The sequence below is a fragment of the Copadichromis virginalis genome, linkage group LG18, assembly GCF_057382275.1.
Source record: "Copadichromis virginalis isolate Kocher_CV1m ecotype Utaka linkage group LG18, C_Virginalis_male_GT1.1, whole genome shotgun sequence".
In the NCBI taxonomy this organism is placed as follows: domain Eukaryota; kingdom Metazoa; phylum Chordata; class Actinopteri; order Cichliformes; family Cichlidae; genus Copadichromis; species Copadichromis virginalis.
This window is the reverse complement of record NC_140635.1, coordinates 14,211,887-14,233,366: the sequence shown is the minus strand read 5'-3', so window position 1 is coordinate 14,233,366 and position 21,480 is coordinate 14,211,887. Positions and strand designations below refer to the sequence as shown.

Sequence of the window (21,480 nt, the reverse complement as noted above, 5' to 3'; positions counted from 1 at the left end):
TTCAAATGAATTGCTTACATTCAGAGTCTAATCAGAACTCAGTTTTGAAACAAATAGTTGCGTAGTTGCTGCAGAACAGTAGTTTAACTTTATAATGACATAAGTGCACAGCAACCTTGTTTTGATAGGAATATAACCAGAAAAAAGACACTTGGAAACTAACTTAGATGAACCTCTTTTTGCAAAGAAACATGATACAGATGAGTTGCAATAATCGGCGTACACCGACTCAGACTGATTGCAACATGTCAACAATCTGCCTGCATTTCTACATTTAATGGGAAATATTTGTAATTCAGAAGTCTGTCTGACAGCATTTGGAAACACTTCATCTCCCAAAATGCGAGCTACACCACTCAGTTTTGGGGAGGAAGGACACAAGTTTATGTCAAAAATGTTTATTATCCATGGCTGTACAACAGAGGCAAAGAAATGATCCTTGATAGCCACATTTTTAACATGCTGACAGCAAAAATTGTTGTCTTTCATTTTTTAAAATTGTAAACAGAAAGTAAAGAATTTCAAATACACGTTGTCATGTAGAACAAATTAAAAACATGAAATGCATTCAATACCATGTGGCGAGATTGTGAATAAATTACATACTGTACATTTGCTCAAAATGAATGAAAACAAAATGCAGAATTAATGAGTGTCAAAGAAAATATGTTACTGTTACATTCATATTTAGCTCTCTGCCAGCAATGCAGCTTTTCACAGTTTTCAATGCACAGAAACAGAAACAAACATCTGAGGTACAACAAAAGACAAATTTTCTTCTGGTAGATCACATAACTGTATTTTTATACACAATACAGACCACAATATAATAAGCACACAATATACTGTATTGTCTGTATTTTTCAGAACAGCAATCAGTCCGAGGGGAAATGACTGACTGCTGGTTGCGAAGATCTTGCAGTCGTCTGGAGAATATTTATACCCAGGATTTTGATGACGTATGCATCAGCAGTGGCATGTTCTAATGAGGCAAACAAGCAAAATACAAGTCTGACACACTCTTCCACTGCTGTCTGTCACTTCCTTTCCTTTAATGTCAAATGCACCTCCTTGATCAAGAAGATTTTGCTGGTATCTGTCCTCCCATCTTCTGTAATGCAAGCTTCATTATTCCCCAACTTGAAAGAAAAAAGAAAGTTATTATTTTTTCATCTCTCACAGCGACCTCATGTGAAAAAAGGTAGCTGCAGGTTTAAATTTTCCTGTGAAGCTTGGAAACTCAAGTGGACCAACATTAAAATTTTCTAACGCTGCTGTTATTACCTGCAACCACTCAGATATCCACCAGAGGACAAGCAGTTCATTAAACCATCATCTTAACAATCTATCATGTTCAGACCGCCTGAGGAAGGAAAAGAAAAAAAAAAGGAAAAACTTCTACTCGCAGACACTTAAGGACAGCAGGGAGGAAATGTCAGCCAAGAGGCAAATTAAATCTCATAGCTATTTGTTCTTACAAAGAAAATCAGGGGAGATTTAAATGTCGTTTGACAGGAAATGCACATGAGAAAGAGTCTCATCTCTGCGGCTGTTCAGTCATCAGCGATCACTGCAGAGAAGCTGCTTTTCCTTTTGCCCCCAGATGCAGAGAATGACCCCACCTTTAGAAGAACATTTTGGAGGATTAAACTCCAAGGATGAGTAATGTTTCTTACTCTGTTACTCTTTTTAAAGCAGGAAGCGAAAGATCCTTCGAATTGCTTTCAACTGCTGGATGCTAAAATGTTTCTATGATTCTGCTTTTCATACGTTATTCCCAAAAATAAATTCAGCTTTGTGCAAAATGTGTGTTGTTAAACCAAGATTAAATACTGACCTTACTCAGTTGTCAATGTCCGATATGTGGTTCTCTATCTGCAGTAAAAGAAATAAGATTGCTTTAAATCAGTCAAGAATTAATTTTTATAACTAGGCAGCAACATAGCCTTCCCTTTTCTAGCTCAATCCACAGTCATTAAAAAAATGAAACACTTCCAGTTCTAAGTCTGAAATACACATCAGTACATATTTAAAAAATTAACTGGTTCGCACAAGTTCTGTTATTCATTTAACAAAACCCATAAACGTGAAAAAATGGATCCATGCTGCATTTTATTAACAGTTCAAGCTGCTGGTGGTGTAATGGTGTGGGGAATATCTTCTTGACACATTTAGTAACACCTGAGCATTGTTTCAATGACAAATAACACTCAGAGTATTGCTGCGGACCATGTGCATCGCTTCATGACCACAGTGTTCCCAGGAGGATGACGCACCATGTCACATAGCTCAAAATGTCTTAAGCTGATTTCTTGAACATGGCAGTGAGTTCACTGTACTCAAATGGACTCCACAGTCATCAGAACCTGGTCAATACCTGAGGATCTTTCATGTCCTGATTTTTAAAACCTTAGAAATGGCTGTACTTTTTTTTTTGTTTCGCAAATCTTTTTTTTTCTTTTTGTTTGTCCAAACCTTGAAAATGTGCATCAATTCACATCTCATCCATGTCCTCTGAGACACATTTTATACAGTGTGTTTTCACTAAATCAATATAGGGATTTGGGGTTTTTGTTTATTCTAAGCCTTTTGGCCACAGTATCTATTGGATTAACACATATAAGCTTTAATGATTACCAGTAATCAATAGTTTAGTCTGCTTGCAGAATGAAGCCAATAAACCACCCAACAGTGGGTCCAGATCTCATAAAACAGGAAGCAGGTATGATTATATAACCTTTCTTTAGTGTCAAAGTAAGGCAATAGTTTTGAGAAATAAAACTGTCACAGTAATAAAACTGGAAAGCAAATGTTCAGTTAGATGATTTATGATTTTTAAAGTAAAAATTGGTGATATGCTGCATGCATTACACTCTTTTACTGCATTACAGTAAATTAACACCACCCAAAAAGTTTCACAAGTGTATCCAGAGAGTGATGTAGTTAGTAGCAGATCAGTTTCAAACACTCTGTGAGAAACTTTGCTCCGATTTCATTCTGCACACGGCGAAGCGTCTGCAAACAGCAGCCTAACTTCACCGAGGAGCTGGAGGTGCATAGCTTGTCACCTGCAGCTCTTCATCTAACAGCTTAGTGTTGTTGCTCCGTCTTGTTCCGTTACTCCAGCTGTCTTGTTTCATAGATGAATGACAGCAGTAATTACTGAGGTAGCTGACAGATGTGTCCCATTTCTTGTAAATATCTTGTGAAAGTCAAGTCTTGTTTTGTCAGTTAAATTATTTTTAATGCTTGGTGGCATCAGAAGAAAATGTTTGGTTTGCCATGGCAGGTTTCAATACAGCAGTTTTTCCAAGTATGTTGCCGTGGAAACTAAGTATAAACGCTCTCTTCATCAGTGATCGTGCGTTACCTCACTCAGCGATAGATAGTGACTTAAAAAAGTCTGGCACTTAACTGTATAATTAAATTATTTACTCTTTTATTAAAATAAACAATGCTTTCAAAGATTTATAAAACTTCTATGCCTGAGGCTTTGCGTATAACACAGAGAAGAAGTTTGCCTTCGAGTTCTTCTGGCAGATGGGCTCAGTACCACACATTTTATTCAATCTGAGGGAAAATTATAAGGGTCTCTCCCAAACCTAAGTTCTGTTGCCTGAACCTGACCAAACTAAGAGTTTAAAAATGTAAAATACATTTCCGAAGACAAACTCCTCCCATTCAGGTTTGTCTGAGACAGGGAAGGAAAGCCAAAGTATTCACAGACACCGTTACGTGCTGCTGACTTTGGTGTTTTCATGTGATTTGTTCAGTTTCATGGCGGTTTGTGATAGAGACGACCTCGAATTATTTTGTCATTGATGATAGTTATTACTTTGTAATACAATATTAATTCAAAACACATTAAGATTAAGCTTTAAAACAACAGCTACTACTTTTCTTGGTTGCCACAACAACGTGTCCCCACTTTGCAGCATGTATGTTGTTCAGACAGAGACAAAATACACCTCACTCAAAAATAACATAAAATAAAAAAATTGCCCTTCTGACTTCAACTAATTTAATTATATGTAATTTATCCATGTAATTTTGTTGCATAAGTACAATGTAAAATGTTACATTTAATGGGATCTGGTCAAACTAAACTTAATTGATTGATACACATTTAGTTTGTACCAGGCACATTATCTTTAATTATTAATTAATTAAATAAATTCAAATGTAATTTTATATATATTTCAGAGTATTGTATTGTGTTTATTGTGGGTGAAGAATCATTTTCTGAGTGTTTTTACTCATATAGTTTAGACTTTTCAAATCATGCTGATTGTCACAAAAGACAGCAAAACTTTGTATCCATCACCACGAACAACCTGATTACTTTTTCATGACCATTTCACCTTTTAGTTTTATAAGAATCCTGTATGACTCAAATGGTTCCATCTAAGGCAAAGTTATTTATACAACAGAGTTGAATGTACATTATACTTACTGTTATTATTGGCATATTATGTCAGTGGAAAACATTTTCCGCATCATAAAATAGATAAACTACTATGCAAGAGTCTTGAAACACCCCTCATTTCTTTATATCTTGCTTGGGAGATGGGATGGGAAACGTCGAAATATACATGGATATACAGAAAAAGAGTTTTTATAATTCTGCTGTGCTTGAAAGTTGATATTTGGTGTGAGCACCTTTATTCTTCAACACAGCCTGAAGTCTCACAGACAGCTTTCATGTAAGCTATTCCTGAAGTATTCTTCAGGAATAGTTCTCCAGGCTTCTTTAAGGACAATCAAAGTATTCTTTGAATGTTGGGTGCCTTTTATTCTGTTCTCTCTCAAAATGATCCCACACTGCTTCCAAAATGTTGAGGTCCAGGTTCTGGGAGGGGTGTGATTCATGACTGTGTTTCTCGTCAGCTACTATCGGCTTTTACGGCATTGACAGTGTATTTGGATCACTGTCGTGTTAAAAGAAAATGACATCAGCTGTGTTGCAGATGGTATTGGTGGATTGAAATTTGATGGTTCTGTTCTGCATTCATAGTTCCATGTAGATGCTCACCACTATACCTCTCTCCTGACCTCTGTGCATACTGGCAATGACTTACACTAATGATGACAACGATTTGGATTCATCAGTCTACAGGCCTTGTTGCCAACGATTTTCTGTCCTGTTCTTGTGTAATTTGGAAGCTAGGGAAGTACTGCCAATACTATGCCTCTACGCGGGGGCGGGGGAGTGGACTTTGAGTGTCCAAAGAAAAACTTTGAAGGACCTTCAGAAAGCCTGCACAAATATGAATCAAGTCCACTTTAAAAAATTACAAGAAAATCTGTAGGTAATTAGGACTTCTTGTGACTTTTGCAGACACACACACACACGCACGCACACGCACGCACACGCACGAACACGCACGAACACTTTGCAGCTAAATTGGAACCAAATAACTTCTTATTAATACTGGACATGGGTACTTGGCCTGCTCACCATGTCGCTTGTGCCTTCATCTTCAAAGTCGTCTTCACCACCGTCTGTCATCTCCCCTGCCTCAACCTCAGCCGTCCCCTCCACTTCCTCCCCCCCAGAGTGGTCTGCTGCATCACCATGGAGACACTCGCACACCTCCTCCTGCTTCCTCTGCATCTCTGGCAAAAGACATCAAGAGACAAAGACTGGCAGTTAACATCAGAGCATAGTAGATTTATTGACTTTCTATCTTGTTTTGATAATAGAAGAACCTGTATTTCAGACAAGCCTCCGAACAAGCATTTAATATGTTCAGTATCATTCCGTCAACTCTCCTCAAAGGACGTTTGTGTGGCTTTTATTTCAGTACATGGCGGCCTCTCTCAGCATCTTCCCCGTTTTTCTATGCATGCTCATCAGACAGGTCCTCCCCTCCTGGCTGTCAAATCTTACCGGCGTCAGAGCGATGTTGCCTCTCTATCTTCTCAAGCCTTCCCAGCAGTGAGTCGATCTTGGTTTTGATTTGCGACAGTTCCTTTTTGATTGTTAGAAGCTGATCTGTCTTCACTGCAAGCATACATTAATAAAGTTAAAAAGCATAATTAATGGGATGTTCTACAAGAGACACTGTGACAGCAGCAGACTCTTCTCAACAGTCAAGTTCTTCACTGAAAATGTGGCACAACTGATGAAAAGCAGGAAATCTCACTGTGTTGCATTGAGGGGAGAATAATAATAAGCATGCGAGAGTTTGAACAGTACAGCAGCTGCTAAAGCCATAATCTCACTGTTGTTGCTACCAGCGAAAATGTTTCTTTCTTAGCCATGTTTTACCTCAATTTTTGTAGAGGAAAGATCTGGCTCTTACTATTAGATTTACCACCTTGTTACTAGCTTAGATGATGAGAAAACAGCTGCCTGCTTGCTGTAAAACAATAGAAAGTGATGAGCAATATGATGCAGAAATGCTACACAGAGCAGAAAATAAAAAAATAACCAAACAACTAGCTGAGACTCTGATCTAAGATTTATTCTGTATAATTTTGGTTTATTCCCAACATTTCTGGTGTGCTTACTTTTGTTTTAACACGAATAAAAACTCTGGTTTAAATGTGTTTCAATGCATCTCAAGAAAAGAAAAAAATTTACTGTTTATCCCAGTCATTCCTAAAGAGTGTGGCGGTGGTCTGCAGGAGGTCAAAGTTTCTCATGTACAAACATGTAATTAGCTTGAAGCTACAATGGAACAGCTTAAATATTTACATCAAAAAGGTCATCAGAACTAAAGAAAAGATGTGAGATTCAAATGATTTGTTTTTCTTTTCAGATGGCAAGGGAAAGGAAAGTGTTTAATGAAGATTCAGCCTCAACAAGAAAATCACCAGAAGATCAAAAGGAATCAGAGAAAACACATCAAGTCTTGTGTTTCAATCAGAGTTTTGATTAAAGGTTCAGTCGGCGCAGGTTTAAAATTTGGCCAAGACATCCTTAAGTTTGACAATGGCTGGCTTTGTCACCTGACTGAAGATTAATCAGCAATGATTGTTAAAATCAAATGATAATAAATGCCATAATAAAGTAATTTTTCAAGAAGAAAATATTTAAAACCAGCTTTCAAATGTGACAATTTCTTGTGAATCTGTTCGGTTAGCTTAGGAAGTCATTATGGTCATTTTTTTCCTCCCCATTTTATTGCATTATTTGACAGTTTTTGCCTCAACAATCAAAATAGCTTGTACATTAACCTCTTATTAAAATCAAAGGTGGTGTTTTTAAAAAATTACTAATTTATTCAAGAGTAAATCGCATTCAACGACAGTTTTGACATGAAAATGATTCAGCATTTGGAAATCACTACAGTTTTTTATCTCCAACGTGAGGATAAGCCACTTTTCTTTGTTTTGTATGAAAATCTCTTATTATTTTGGGGTTTTGGACAGTTTGGTGAAAAAACAAACAAACAAAGTACTGTAAATGTCAGTTTTGGCATCTTAAAAATTACAATTTTTTTTTTTAAATGCACTCACTAGACACTTAATTAGGTACACCTTACTAGGACCAGGTTGGACCTCCTTGTGTCTTCAGAACTGCCTTCATTCTTCATGTTATTCAACAAAGACTCATTAAGATGCTGGAAACATTCCTCAAAACCTTTGGTTCAACGCTGACATGATAGCGTCACACAGTGCACACTGCAGATTTGTTGGGTGCACATTCATGATGCAAATCTCCCCCTGCATCACATCCCAAAGGTGCTCTATTTGACTGCGATCTGGAGACTGTGCAGGACATTTGAGTACAGTGAACTCACTGTCTTGTTTAGGACACCCATTTGAGAAGATTTGAGGTTTGTGACATGGTTTTATATCCTGCTACAACCAGCCATTAGACGATGGGTACACTGTGGTCAAAAAGGCACTGGGCATGGTCAATAACGATACTCAAGTAGTCTGTGGCATTTAAACAATGCCCAGTTGATATTAAGAGGCCCAAATTGAGCAAAGAAAGTTTCCTCCACGCCTTGGGGGCGACCATGGTTCAGGGGATTGGGAAGCTCATCTGTAACCGGAAGGTTGCCTTTTCGATCCCCCTGCTCTCTCTGTCCTGGTCGTTGTGTCCTTGGGCAAGCCACTTTACCCTACCGCCTACTGGTGTTGGCCAGAGGGGTCGATGGTGCGATATGGCAGCCTCGCTTCTGTCAGTCTGCCCCAGGGCAGCTGTGGCTACAACTGTAGCTGCCTCCACCAGTGTGTGAATGTGAGAGTGAATGAATAGTGGAATTGTAAAGCGCTTTGGGTGCCTAGAAAAGCGCTATATAAATGCAATCCATTATTATTATTATTATTATTATTATTATGACATAATATAACAGATTAATTTTGACCATGTCATGTCTAAAATCTTTGAGTCGCTGCCATGTGATTGGCTGGCTAAATATTTGAGTTAAAGAGCAGTTGAACGGGTGTACCTAATGAAGTGTCCAATGAGCGTATACTCTAATCAGTTCAAGAGGGACTATCAAGACTACTAATGAAAATAATCAGGAATTGCAGGCCTGACCTTTTTCGATTATTAACCTTTTTTTTTTGTTTCGAGAGCTTAGCATTTACACTTGCTGAGTACATTTCCATCATAATGGGCAGAAATGATACCCGCCAACATGTGTTCAAAGTTATGATAATAGGAAATGTTCTTTGTAGCGGCTGAATTTATTTTCTTTGCCATTAACTTGACTCAAACCCCAAAAATGGACATGGAGGTAAGTTCAAAACAAACAATCACATAAAAATCACATTTAGAAAACATTTGGAAATCACTTTAGAGATGGCAGGATACTATAGGAACAAAAAGGGACAAAGAAAAACCACCAAACATACGTTTAGGGCCAGTGATGGAAGAGCCGACATTGAGTGCTCGGGAGGAGGAAGAGGAGGAGGAAGAGGAAGAGCAAGCCCTGACTGGAAAAGAGGATTTGGCTCTGCGTGTGGTTGGGACAACTAGTCGTGAGCGTTTGATGGGGATCACAGCTCGGGTCGGAGGCACAACGCGGCCGTGGTACTCAAACAGTCTGAAGACACATGAAGAATAAAGTTGTAGCAACAGAAATATTCCAAGAGTATTACAATGCAGAGAAATAACAAAACAAAAAAAGTGGGGATATAACTCTGTAATCACTATGGGAGTTTTTGTGGAGTTTTTTTCCCTTGTTTTTGGTCAGATGTTTTTATTCAAGCAGCAAGGAACACTTACAAAGCACCTAATAGACATGCTGCAAAAGATGTCTGAATGATAGAGGTACACATTGAACAATGCCACAGCAATTCAATCAAAGCCTGTTCCCAGTTGCCTTTGACATATCAAATTGCCAAAATAGCAATAATGACTCAAAGCTGAAGGATTCTGCTCTTGGGGATATTGCAAAGAAGAGGAAGTAAACAAACCAATGAAAATGTCAGAATGAAGATACATTCTGTGCCTTGCCAGCGCAAATGACCAGCCGGGGGACTATCTGACATTCAGTACCCGGCTATGCGGATAAAAGCATCATTAGTAAGCCCAACGGAGAGGAATAAAAACCTCCTCAATATGACATTCATTATGCCTGTGATAATGTAGTTACTTTGCCTCAGAAGGAAATGGGGCCATTCTGCTCAAAAATCATCTTTATTCAAGATGGGAAATGGGGAGAAAGGATGTGTATACTAAGGGCAAAATATCGGGAGGAAAGGGACTGGTTGAAAAAAGAAAAGTTGCAAATGACAAAGACGTGTTATTTACCAGTGAGCCAACGTTTTTTTTTAAACATACCTACTGTAGAAGTCATCTCTGTAGTAGTCGTAGTCAAATTCATAGCCACTGTGGAAATAAAAGAGAACATTTCTATTTTACTTTGATTTTTGTGCACAAAAACATAAAACAATAAAGGAAGAAAATGACGGTGCAAATACATTTAGACTGAATTCTTTATTCAGTGTCCTAAAAGACTATTACTGGAAAATTCCTTCTTGTTAAGATTTGATGTGTGGTTTCTTAACTGAGCTGAGCACTGGAATCGAATTTCCTTTAATCCATTTAAAAAATGAAATGCACCAACAACAAGTTTGCCTCATTATGTTGCATTTCTTTCTTGGTTGCTATAGCGGTAAACTTACCAGATTCCCATCAAACTTCCTGCTGACAACAGGAAGCTTCCGTTCCCGGCTACAAATTACACTGTGATAAATCTGGCACAACAGGAGTGGCCTTAAGACTTCTGCCACGATATGCACGAGTTCCTGATGGTTGCATTTTGATTACTTTTCAAAAATTCAGGATAAAAGAAAGCAGGAATCAAAAGAGCTTGAGAGACGGTGGGCAGCTCAACACTGCTCACAGCTGGGCAGCTCAACACTGCTCACAGCTACACAGCTTACTCTTCCATTTTGGAAAAAGAAAGGAAGCAGCGACAGTAAAACTCGAACAAACTTGATAAATGTAGAGAAATTAAAGCACTGTCATTTACAATATTGTGCCTAACGAATTCATTTTCATGAGTATTTTCAATAACTGTGTGTGCGTGTGTGTGTGTGTGTGTGTGTGTGGACGGGTATTAACATCTTCATGTGGACCAAAAATTGGTAGTTTACTATACTTGTGGGGACAAACAGCCCTCGTGGGCTGTTTGAAGGCATTTTTGAGACTCTAAATGTGGTTTTTGTGTCAGGGTTACAATTAGGTTCTGATTAGTTTTAGGGTAAGAGTCAGGGTTAGGCATTCATTTTTGATGGTTAGGGTAAGCGGCTAGGGAAAGCATTATGTCAATGAGATGTCCCCACAAGGATATAAATACACACAGTGTGTGTGTGTGTGTGTGTGTGTGTGTGTGTGTGTGTTGCATAGTGCTGCCATCTTCCCGCCCCTGACACACAGGTCCAAGAGAGCGATCTCTTTTCTGGATTTGGAGGCAAAAATCAGGCACAAATGTTTGAATTCTTTTGCAAATTTAAAAAGAAGAAGAAAATCTGAGCTCTATAATGATGCAGGCCACTCTGTTCCCATTGCATTGCTCACTGTGATGTGAAGAGTATTTCATCTATTGTTACCCCAGCACCTCGGTACAGCCTTCACATTAAAGTTGTGTGATTAGAGCGCCTGACTACCTAAAGGCGCACGGTTCTAATCAATTCACAAAAGGCTGAAACAAAGGAAATTTGTCCAGCTGCTAGCTGTCGTCTTCCTAAACCTCCCCTCCTGCCTTTTAATAAGCATCCCCACTGGCCAATGGCAAGAATACAGATGAAAATACTGTGGTTCATGACAGCTTCCTTCCTAATGTAACAGATTTGTGTTGCAGGATAGTTGTTAAGCTCGAAGTACACTTTTACAGCTATTGGGCTAGCAACCAATTAGCAGTAAAAGCAAGACAGCGCACTAGAATCGTCAACTATGATGAATAAGTAGCTCCCTTTACAGATACGATCTACTATGAAGATTGGATCTTTGACATGTTTCAGCACGTTTTGCCCAGGCAACATGTTTGATGTAATCTCTTCAAAATCAGTCTGGCACATAAAACTGCTACAAAACCACAACATGACCATTTTACTTAACATACAAACATAAAACACGTGTTTTGTCAGATTTTATTAAATTTTAGTGAGATAGTTTAAATAGGTAGAATTTGTTATGTGTATGTTGTGTTCCTTCTCATTTTCAAATCCTCTAGTAAAGGAGTTCCCAAACTCTTGTTCTTATCTTATTATCTTTTAAATAACACATAATCATGCAAAAAAATAATACTAATAAACCTTTCATAGCCTCATGACTCAATACCAGGTTCTAAAATTATTTAAACACACCATCTCACTTATTTAACAACAACTAAGCCGACATGTTGAAGCAGTGTGAGAAAACCAAGGAACACCCAATGATTCATTTGCTTCAAGTTATTATAGCTTGTATAATAAGAGACTGTTGTAGATTTGCTGCTAGGCTTGATATGTGCATTACCCAGATTCAACCAAGCTTTAGCCGTAGGACAGATGGCCTTACATTTGACTAAAACACTTTGGTATACAGAGGAGTTTATGGTAAACTCAGGGACTGCATTTTCAAACCAAGTCCAATTAACCACCCCTTCACTACGGTGCTTGACAGTTGGTATGAGGTGTTTGTGCTGATGGGTTTGGTTTTTATCAAACATGACACTGCATTATAGTCAAACATTGTCAGTTTGGTGTCATCTGTCTAAATGACATTGTCCTAGAAGTGGTTTGTTCACAAGATTTCCAGAACCATGCAAACCAAAGCTGTGCTGCTGTTTTCTTTTTAGAGAGAAGACACTTTGTTGTGCAAACCTCCCAAACAAACCACACAAAGCATGTGTGTGGGAATGTATGTGAATGTTTTACTGTTATATCTTATTAGTATTTTAAGTATTCTATCTATTTTATTTATTGAATTTTATTGTTTTATTTATATTTTGATATTGCTAGGGATGATGCAATGATCGGGGACCATTCTTAATTTCGTTGTTCTCATGACAATGACAATAAAGTTTCTGATTCTGATTCTGACTTGTTCCATTTTGTATTGTGGTGAACTTTAACATTTCAATAAGCTAACTGAGTCGGAGATGTATCTTGTGGATTTTTTTTGACAATCTTGAAAGCTCCAGACCAGCAAACTGTCAAAACCTCTGCTCTTATGGGGGCGCTCACACGTGCTGATTATCAGTTAATCAAGTGCATTTGATTAACAGCACCTGGCTGCTACTTACCCTTTTAATTCTGATTGAAGCACTAAGTGTGCACTACATTTTTCCAAAGAGTCCTGCCAAACCTGTCTGTTTCACACGACTGTGTAAGCTTTTAACAGAGGGTCTGCTGGGTTGATCCTGTTACTTTGGGACAGAATATAATATAGACAGAATTTGGTCATGTTTCCAGTCTGTGTCTTAAACTATGTAAATCATATTCAAAGCCCCCGCAGGAAGAGACATTTCCCAAAACTATTCCTTTAAAAGCCTGAATAAGGTGTTATTTTGTATTTTTATTATACTGCTAAGCAACTTTGTGTGGACTTTTTTTTTGTTTGTTTTGTTGTTGTTTCTTTCAACGAGATGACAAAAGAGCAAAGTGTGTAACAGCAACAGACAAAAAATGGCACTAATAGCACAAGTAGGGAATTGGCTGTTTGTCCTTAAGAGCACAGCCTGCCAGAGAGGATCATAAACACATATTTTACAGACAGCAGAGGGAGAGGGTACAACAGAAAAAGTAGGTCAGGAAAGGAACATCCACCTGACACTCTAAAATAAGAAAAACATGTTTCACCTGTAGAGGGATGAGAGAGGCCTCTTGGAGCCCATCTTAGGCCTGTACGGTTTGGGCTCTCCAGCCATGTTGATATCTGGGGGAAAAAATGAGAGTTGAAATCGTGGTGTGATAGAGAAGCAGTTTATAATATAAAGATCATCCACAACATACAGTTGAATCCATGTATATTTGGACAATTGCACCAATTTGTGTCGTTTTGCCTTTGTACACCATTGGAGACAATACATTTTCAACTTCAGTTCAAGGGCTTTAACAAAAGAACTGCATTAATAGTTCAAGAGGCAAATGTTCAAAGGCTCAAAGGTAACACTTAAAGGTCCAGGTGAACACTTAAATCAAGAACACTCCCGAGGAGGTAGGAGTATCACTGTCAAGGTCTACAATCAATAGAAGCCTTCATGAATAGGAGATTAATGCAGAACAAGGTGCAGACTACTGGTTAAACTCAGCAAAAAGGCCGGATTAGAATTTGCCAGAAAACATCTGAAAAAGCCTTTAGTTCTGGAAAAATATAATTTCTAAACTTGAGTGATGGGGCGACACAAGTATGACAGAGAGAAGCAGCTCATGATCGAAAGCATATTATCTGTCAGACATGGAGGCAATGTTATGGTGTGGGCATGTATGGCTGCCAGGGAAACCAAACGAAAGTGCTGGTTGATGTGACTGCTGGTAGAAGAAGCAAAATGTGCACGGGGCTGTACTCTCTGCTCACATTCAGCCAAATGCAGCCAAACTGCTCAGACAGTGCTTCATAGTGCAACTGGATAATGACCCAAAGCAAGCTGCACCCAAGAAACCCGAGAGTTTCTCAAGAGACAGAAATGGGATATTCTTCAATGACCAAGTCAGTCACTGATCCCAGTCCAACAGAGCATGCTTTTCAGCTACTGAAGACAAAACTGAAGGCAGAGACCCACAAATGAGCAGCTACTGAAGGTGGCTGCAGTAAAAGCCAAACAGAGCATCTGAAGGGAGAAAACACAGCAGCTGGTGTTTTTTATGAAAGTATAAAAATATAATACTTATATCTAAAATTATTTTATCTTGTCCAACAGTTTTTTAAGCCTCTGAAGTGAGAGACTGTATGAAGACAGCTGCAATTTAAAAAAAATGTTCAAGTGGGTTTTAATTAAAAACAACCAACATGATTTTTTTCTGTCATTTAAGTTATCGTTTGGTTAATATCAATGCAAATATTGTAGCTATTTTCTCTGATAAAACATAACTTGATTTTCCAAGCACTGTAATTTTACCTAAATGTTACACAAAAAATCGTTTTCTGCTTAGACTGGAAATATTCTACAGTGTGAAAAAAATAAATATTTATATTGTAATGAAGGACACCGATGCTTAGATCACAATATTATTTTTTATTTGAATATTTGTATAAACACATTTTAATCCTCTATATTCATATACATCTTATGACAGATGGAAGTAAATCTTCAATGTTTTAAGTGCTTATTTATGATGGTCATTCGTGAGTCCAGCTTTTTTTCCCCCCTGGATGACCATAAACTTTTATTTTTATGAAACCAAAAGACTTCAAAGCACCTACACCCAAAGCTTTTTAAAGAGTGGCACAAATAAAATTATGTTGCCAAGGAGACAATAGGATAATGGAAAATAAAGGGTAAACATATCTTCATATGTATACTGTAATAATTTTATAGTTATATTCTTATAAAAGCACTATACCTGCCTGACTCCAGGAGCTATTTTTAGCCTGTCCTGCAGAATACCACATCATACGATGTAGCACAGTCTTTATAAAGAGGCTCCCTGGGCATTTTCAAGCTCCTAAGAATTTTTGTTTAAAGGTTTGAACAAATTACAAACTGCATTTTTATGAGATTATCAGTGTGACAGTGTTTTCATTCAGAATTGCCATATTATGGGCCAGGGCTCATGTACTGTAGCAGTGTACATTCATCCTCACTGAACTAGATGTTCAGCTGAAACTGTGAATTTTAAAATTGTATGATCCTCACCCTCAGATCTCATGCATTAAAAGGAAGTTTATTTAAAATTTCTTAGCTGAATGGTCAAAGTGGGTTTTGAAGATGAAAGATGCTGTGAAAAGTGGGCCAACATCGTTTTAAATTAAAGAGCAGCAGTAAAAGTAAGAGGGTGGTTGCTAGCTAAAGCTAATTACGTCTCGTAGCATTTCTGAGTGCATGACCATATCAATGGGATCAAATAAAGAAAAGAGAGAGAGCGAGAGCGAGAGAGCGAGTGAGCGATGGTCAGTTTGTGTTTGTCATTAAAAACATTTATAACAGTCAGGATGTTATGGAGTATTCATTGCTACTTTACTGTTCCTGTTTCCTTATTAACGCAGTTATTCGATTTTATATGAAGGAGGATATAAAAGTGTAAACCTGCATTCTTTCTAGTGGCCAGGAGGTGGCGATCCAGGGGAAATGAAAAACAAATCGAGTTGTATCAGAGTCTATCAGAAAACAACCATCTAAGTCATGTTATTTATGATCTCCTTAAATGTTTTCCTGATTAATGTTTAGTGTCTACCTTTAACTTTAAGACTTCTGTAATAAAGCAGAACCTATATTTTTGTAAATTATGTAAATTATGGCCCCATTTAAGTAAAATAGACGATAAACAATGCCAGGCCTGCATTATAACTAGAGAGCTGCTGCCATATGAGCATTTGGCATTCTTAATTTGTAGGTCAGATTCAAATCCCTCAATTTAAGCTTTCCAAAAACAGCTGATGATGTCATAATAGCTACATCCACCCTTTATATACAGTCTATATTTGGAAAAGAGCCACAAATCTTATCCCAAATGTTCTTATAGTTTAATTAGTTAATAGTTGAACAATGAAAATTCATCTTTTAAGACTTATCTATAGATTGTCTAGTGTATAACATGTGAAAACCCATTTGAAAAAGCCTTCCTCTATTTTCTGTTTTAATAGGTGTGAAATAGCAGCAATCTCATCAGAGATGAGGAAGTAGTGAAGAGCTTTTCTTAGTTTGAGCTGTCTGGGTGCCTATAGGGCTCTGTGTGATGAAACTAACCAGGTGAACTGGGGTACAAAACATTGATTCATTTAATGATTTCACTTCACTTCATTGTAACGCTCAAACAGACGGTGCATAGTTTGCAAGATTTTGTAAGAGCCTCGAAACAACCGAGACTGACTGTGCAAAAAAGGGACTTCAAGAAAGAAATCCCCTTCAAATGCATTAGCAGACAGCTGTGACTCATCTGCACGCACCTCATGACTACTGCCATGATTGACAGCCCCTTCTACCTGCCAAGAACACCGGCGCATTAAACCCAGCTGGTATCATACCGCGTTTAGTCTGTCGGCTTTCCGACGTTGCTTCTGCTCAATCAGCCTCGAGTGCTGCTCAAGGTCATACACAAAAAACACTAACAAAAATCAAAACGCCACCTTCCCACGCATACACACAAACGAACACAGGGGTGAACCGACAAAGCAGCAACAGAGATCCCTTTCTGATGGATGAGTCACCCTTGAGTTGCAGAGATAAAACATCAGCTTTGGGGATCATGCAGCAGCAAGTGTCATGACTGGAGCTGGAGTCAAGTTGTTGTGCCTAAAGGGTTGCAGTCGCAGTTTTTTGGGCTTTTTCTTCCAGGGGTGGGGTAAGCATGAACTCTCTGCTGCAATATTAATGCACCAATCTTATGAATTAAAGAATGGAAAATATCTCAGATAAATCCAAGCACTTCTCTCAGATTCACATTTTCACACAGAGTCCTGCAGCTGCAGATGTGTCTGGATCTTCCATCACATTGTCTACAGAATCACCATGGGTGCAATGGTTGGAGCCCAGACTGTCTCGCTCTTTCTCATTCTCTTGATTTCCTCCTTTCCTTCCTTGTTCTCCCTAATGGACTAATGGAGTGGGGGGATGTATCGCTAGCTCTCAGGTGCACAGGGACAGCTGTATCATTATCATTAGGACACAGGAAGACGTGAGGAATGGTTCGCACTGTAAAGCCTGCTCTTCTTTGGGCCCCTGCTAGGGTCATTAAAGAGAGAGTGGAGCACTAAAAAGCACTCTAAAATGAACACTGTCACCTCACAACACCCCTTCCCTCCACATCGCAACAGACACACATAGAGTCTCTGATTAATTACAGTCATTATACTAATCATATACAAAAGTCACATGAATAAGTATATGTGTGCTTGCAGCCGAGACTTGTTTGTGCGTGTATTCATAAAAAGTTGAAGCGGGAGATAGAGGAGATAGAGCCTGTGTTGCTAAGCAATAACCACTTAGGACTTGATTGATACTATAAACTGCATGCGGCATCGCATTGAAGGGGAATATAAAAATGTACTTTGCTGAAGCCATTATGTCCAGGTTGGCCACAAAAACCGATCACAGAGGTGAACTCAAAGTAGAAGAAAGTCTGTCACAGACACTGTAAAAACACTGGCCGCCCTCTTAACTCCTGAGAGCATACTCCTATTGGCACTGCTACAATGCAGAATGCACTGCTGTCAGAATATGATGAACAACGCACATCAACTCACTTTATCAAGTATGCCTGTTCAATGCTTTTTAAAGCAAATATCTAATCAGCTAGTCACGTAGCAAACACTTAAGGCATTCAGGCACGCAGACATGGTCAAAACAACCTACTCAAGCCCAACACAAGCATTAGAATGAGTATGGACAGTGATTTCAGTAAGTTGGTAAGTGTCATAGCTGAAATGGTTGATGCCAGAGAACTGCTTTGAGCTCACAGGAAGGCGACAATAACTAAAATACCAAAAGGTATCCAGAAAACCTTCAAACAGATGGTCTACAGCAGCAAAAGACCACACAGTGCCATCAGTGTCAACAATTCACAAAGGCTCAGAATTGGGTGTAAACAACGTGAAAGCATTCTGCCTTGTATCAACAGTCCAGTAATGGTGTTAGGGATATTTTGTTGGCACACTTTGGGCCTCTCAGTATCCGTTGAGTATTGTTTTAAAACCACAACCTGCCTGAACATTGTTGCTAACCATGCTTATTTCTTTATGAAGAGTGTACCAGTCTTCTGACGGCTGCTTCAAACAGGACAATGTGCCTTTTCACAAAGCTCAGATTATCTCAACCTGGTTTCTTGAACATAACAATGCGTCCATTGTACTCAAATGGCTGCTATAGTCACAACATCTCAATCCAATAGAGCACCTTTTAAATTCCGAGGAATGTTTCCAGCACCCTGTTGCATCTGTCATGAAGAATTAAAGCTTTGAAGGCAAAAGGTTACAGTTTTATTGTTCAGAAATATTTAGTTTCAGTGTTCATGTCATGGTTCACTGTGTGGCAGACAGGAAAAGGACCCCAGTGCAGGAGACGAGACTGACTTAAACTTGCAGCTTTATTGCTCTACTTCAGCAGAAACAAACAAAAAACAAACAAAAAAAATCTCAAATCAGGCAGAAACTAGGAAATAACTAATTTTAATTTGGTTAAATAAATGTTTTCATTGGCTGTTTTTAGCTAACTAAAGCACTCAACGGATATTTTGTCGTTAAGTGCTCCAGTATGCTCACCAGCTAGTAACTTCAGCTGTCTGCTGAAACAACCAAAGACTTTTATACACTTCATAGGGAGGGTGATAATTATCAGCAGGCTGATAATTCTTATGTTCACCTCACATTTAGACACTGGTTCAAGTGTTAATAACAGAAGGACAAGGACATCTGCCAGGGCCAATGACACTATCTCACTATGTGTTAAAAAGTCATTCAGATCCACACAAAAAATTCATCAGACTTCTTCCTCTTCCTTTCCACTGCCTGTACAACAAGTCTCACAAAATATCAGCTTTATAGTCTTTGTGTATTTTAGCAGAATCGCACAAACAGATAGTCAAATGGTACTGAAAGTATTACCTCCACAGAGCATCTGCATCCTTTCAGGAAGTAATACGACTACAAATAAAACTACCTCTGTGGATGCTACACAAGTATTTCCTAAACCTGAGCACTGCACAACAGCAGCTTCTCACTAATGTGTAACTGATATTCCCTGTTTACACTTTTTAAGACTTTAAAAATCTGGGAATTTCAGTACTAACATATTTACTTTTTTTGTGTAATTTGGTGCATTTTCTCTCATAAACTTCTCAACTAACCTCCCTCTTCTACAACTCCATATTAACATTTCTACCTACAATGGTACGTCCTATTATTTACTGTGCAATGTGAAATATTCCAGCCATGTTTTTCTGTCTTACACAGTCAGTTTGTAAGTCACAGTCTCAAAAGCTGAAGTGGTGTTTTCACACTGTCTTCCTCTTCCTCGTCTGTGTAGAAGATGAAAGGGCCAATAGCCGACTTTACAAGACCTCATTTCAGCTCAGCGTCTCCTACAGAAAAGCTGCGACTGAGCTCAGTAACAGTTCCATCTATCCACAGTGGCTCCTTCAAGAATACAATCATCTGCACCTCAGGGGCCCTCTGACTCACTTTGGATTTATTCATATTAATGAGGCTGTGCTGAATTACCTATGAGTGCTTCGCCGTGTTACTGCTTGCATGCGTGTCTGTTTTAGTTAGATACTGATCCCTCAGCTCACAGTGCCCTTCGTAACTTTCCCCTCCGGAGACATGATAACTGGACTGGGCACAGACAAAGGGAGTCATAGCACAGGCTAAATCTGAATCAGACGAGCCTGCTTTTAAAAGTTAAAAAAAAAAAGGAAATGGATGCATAACCCCTCCGCTGCCTCTATTTAGCCAAGCGTAAGCTGAATCACAGAGCACTTGCAATTTTCCTCTTGAGTGAGGTTACTTTGATATCTGATAATACATTTGAAGAGACTGTACAAAGCAACTGAACATTTAACACTGCCGTCCTTCAGTGTTCTCGCTGCAAAAACAAAACAATTATGACAGAGGAGGTGAGTGCTGTAGTACTACAATATCACCTGAGAAAAGAAATGGGAGAAAACATTTCCTTCCTCAGCTAATGCCAAAACATAATCTTTTGGCAGGCAAACGATCAATTCTGGCACGGAACAAACTCCCATCTCTGCGGAGTCTACACGCATCCTGAGAGCAGGTGAGTGATATTTGATTAAGAGATCATCCAGGCACCTGCATGAATACAAATGTACCACTAAGAGACATCCTGCAAGACAGCGGCCGCAGATTCAATCTAGGCTGTGTTCTCGCGCCCTGTAAATCTGACAGAGCAGACTTGAATAATCTCCGATCACAGCTCATCGGCACAGGCAGCTCTTTTTCTTTTTGCGACACCTGAAAATGCATTTTCTCAAATGGAGCAGGGTGACTGAAAGGTTGAAAGAGAAGACACGGCGAATGTGCCGCTGGGCGTTTGACTGCTCACACATGCGGACATCATCATCTCTGGTTCACATAATTATATTTAGAGGATTATATATTGTCCTAGAAATAATACCAAGAAATGATGTTAATGTAATTTTCAGACCGTTTTAAGCCAGTTATCCAATAATATTAATATAAAAACAAAGACCTATTAATTCTTAAGGATATTCAGTCTGGAAGTTGATGACCTGATTACTGTAATAGAACGAGACTGCTACTGCTCACAATGAAAATGGAGCGTGATTTACAGTCGCAAGGAATGACAATGGGATTAGATCTGAACTGAATGTTATTACAAACCATCTATGTTCATGTTAGGCTACCTATATTGTAGACTACATCACACGATGCAATAAAACACTACTTCTCTCGATTTAACACACATTTATTCAATTTAGAGCTGATTTCACAAGAAAAGTCTCTGACCTGAGTTGTGGATCACAGGGATAGTCAGATGTTCATAAATGAATCATCTCTGGTGGGAGCTTCTTGAGTGTTTTAACCGAGAAAAATTTCATGATGTTAAGCCGTACGAAGCGAAGCAGACTTAACAAGTTGCGGCATTTTAATTTGGAAAGGCTCAAAGCTTCTGCTGAATGGTCAGCCATGTTAAGCTGATCTTTCCGGGTGGATTTCAGATGCTGTCCTCTCACTGTGTCTGTGTGATTCCCCTTCCACTCTGCAGTCCAAGGACTGCGAGTGTGCGTTTGTCTGAATCTCTGTTTGGTGGACTAACGATGCTAAGTTTGAAAAGTTGGAGATAAAAAGAATAAATGGATGTGGTGAGAGTGCCATTTAAAGACAAACTCTACCCAGGCATCACATGCATTCTCCCATGGATTATACTAAGATACCAACAATCCTGCACACTC

The 21,480-nt window shown here is 38.7% G+C and overlaps 1 protein-coding gene across 1 annotated transcript in view; it reads right to left on the bottom strand.

Moving 5' to 3' along the window:
* Window positions 1–346: 346 nt before the first annotated feature.
* Window positions 347–21,480, bottom strand: part of LOC146687460 (RNA-binding Raly-like protein) — a 59,349-nt gene continuing 38,215 nt past the window's right edge. Inside the window, exons 3-9 of the mRNA XM_085439091.1 lie at window positions 13,252–13,327; window positions 9,746–9,793; window positions 8,815–9,005; window positions 5,891–6,004; window positions 5,459–5,616; window positions 1,838–1,875; window positions 347–1,139 (exon numbers count right to left, since the gene is read on the bottom strand). Of these exons, the coding sequence (XP_085295217.1) occupies window positions 1,843–1,875; window positions 5,459–5,616; window positions 5,891–6,004; window positions 8,815–9,005; window positions 9,746–9,793; window positions 13,252–13,327 (620 nt within the window). The 3' untranslated portion in view covers window positions 347–1,139; window positions 1,838–1,842. The remainder of the gene's footprint in view (window positions 1,140–1,837; window positions 1,876–5,458; window positions 5,617–5,890; window positions 6,005–8,814; window positions 9,006–9,745; window positions 9,794–13,251; window positions 13,328–21,480) is intronic.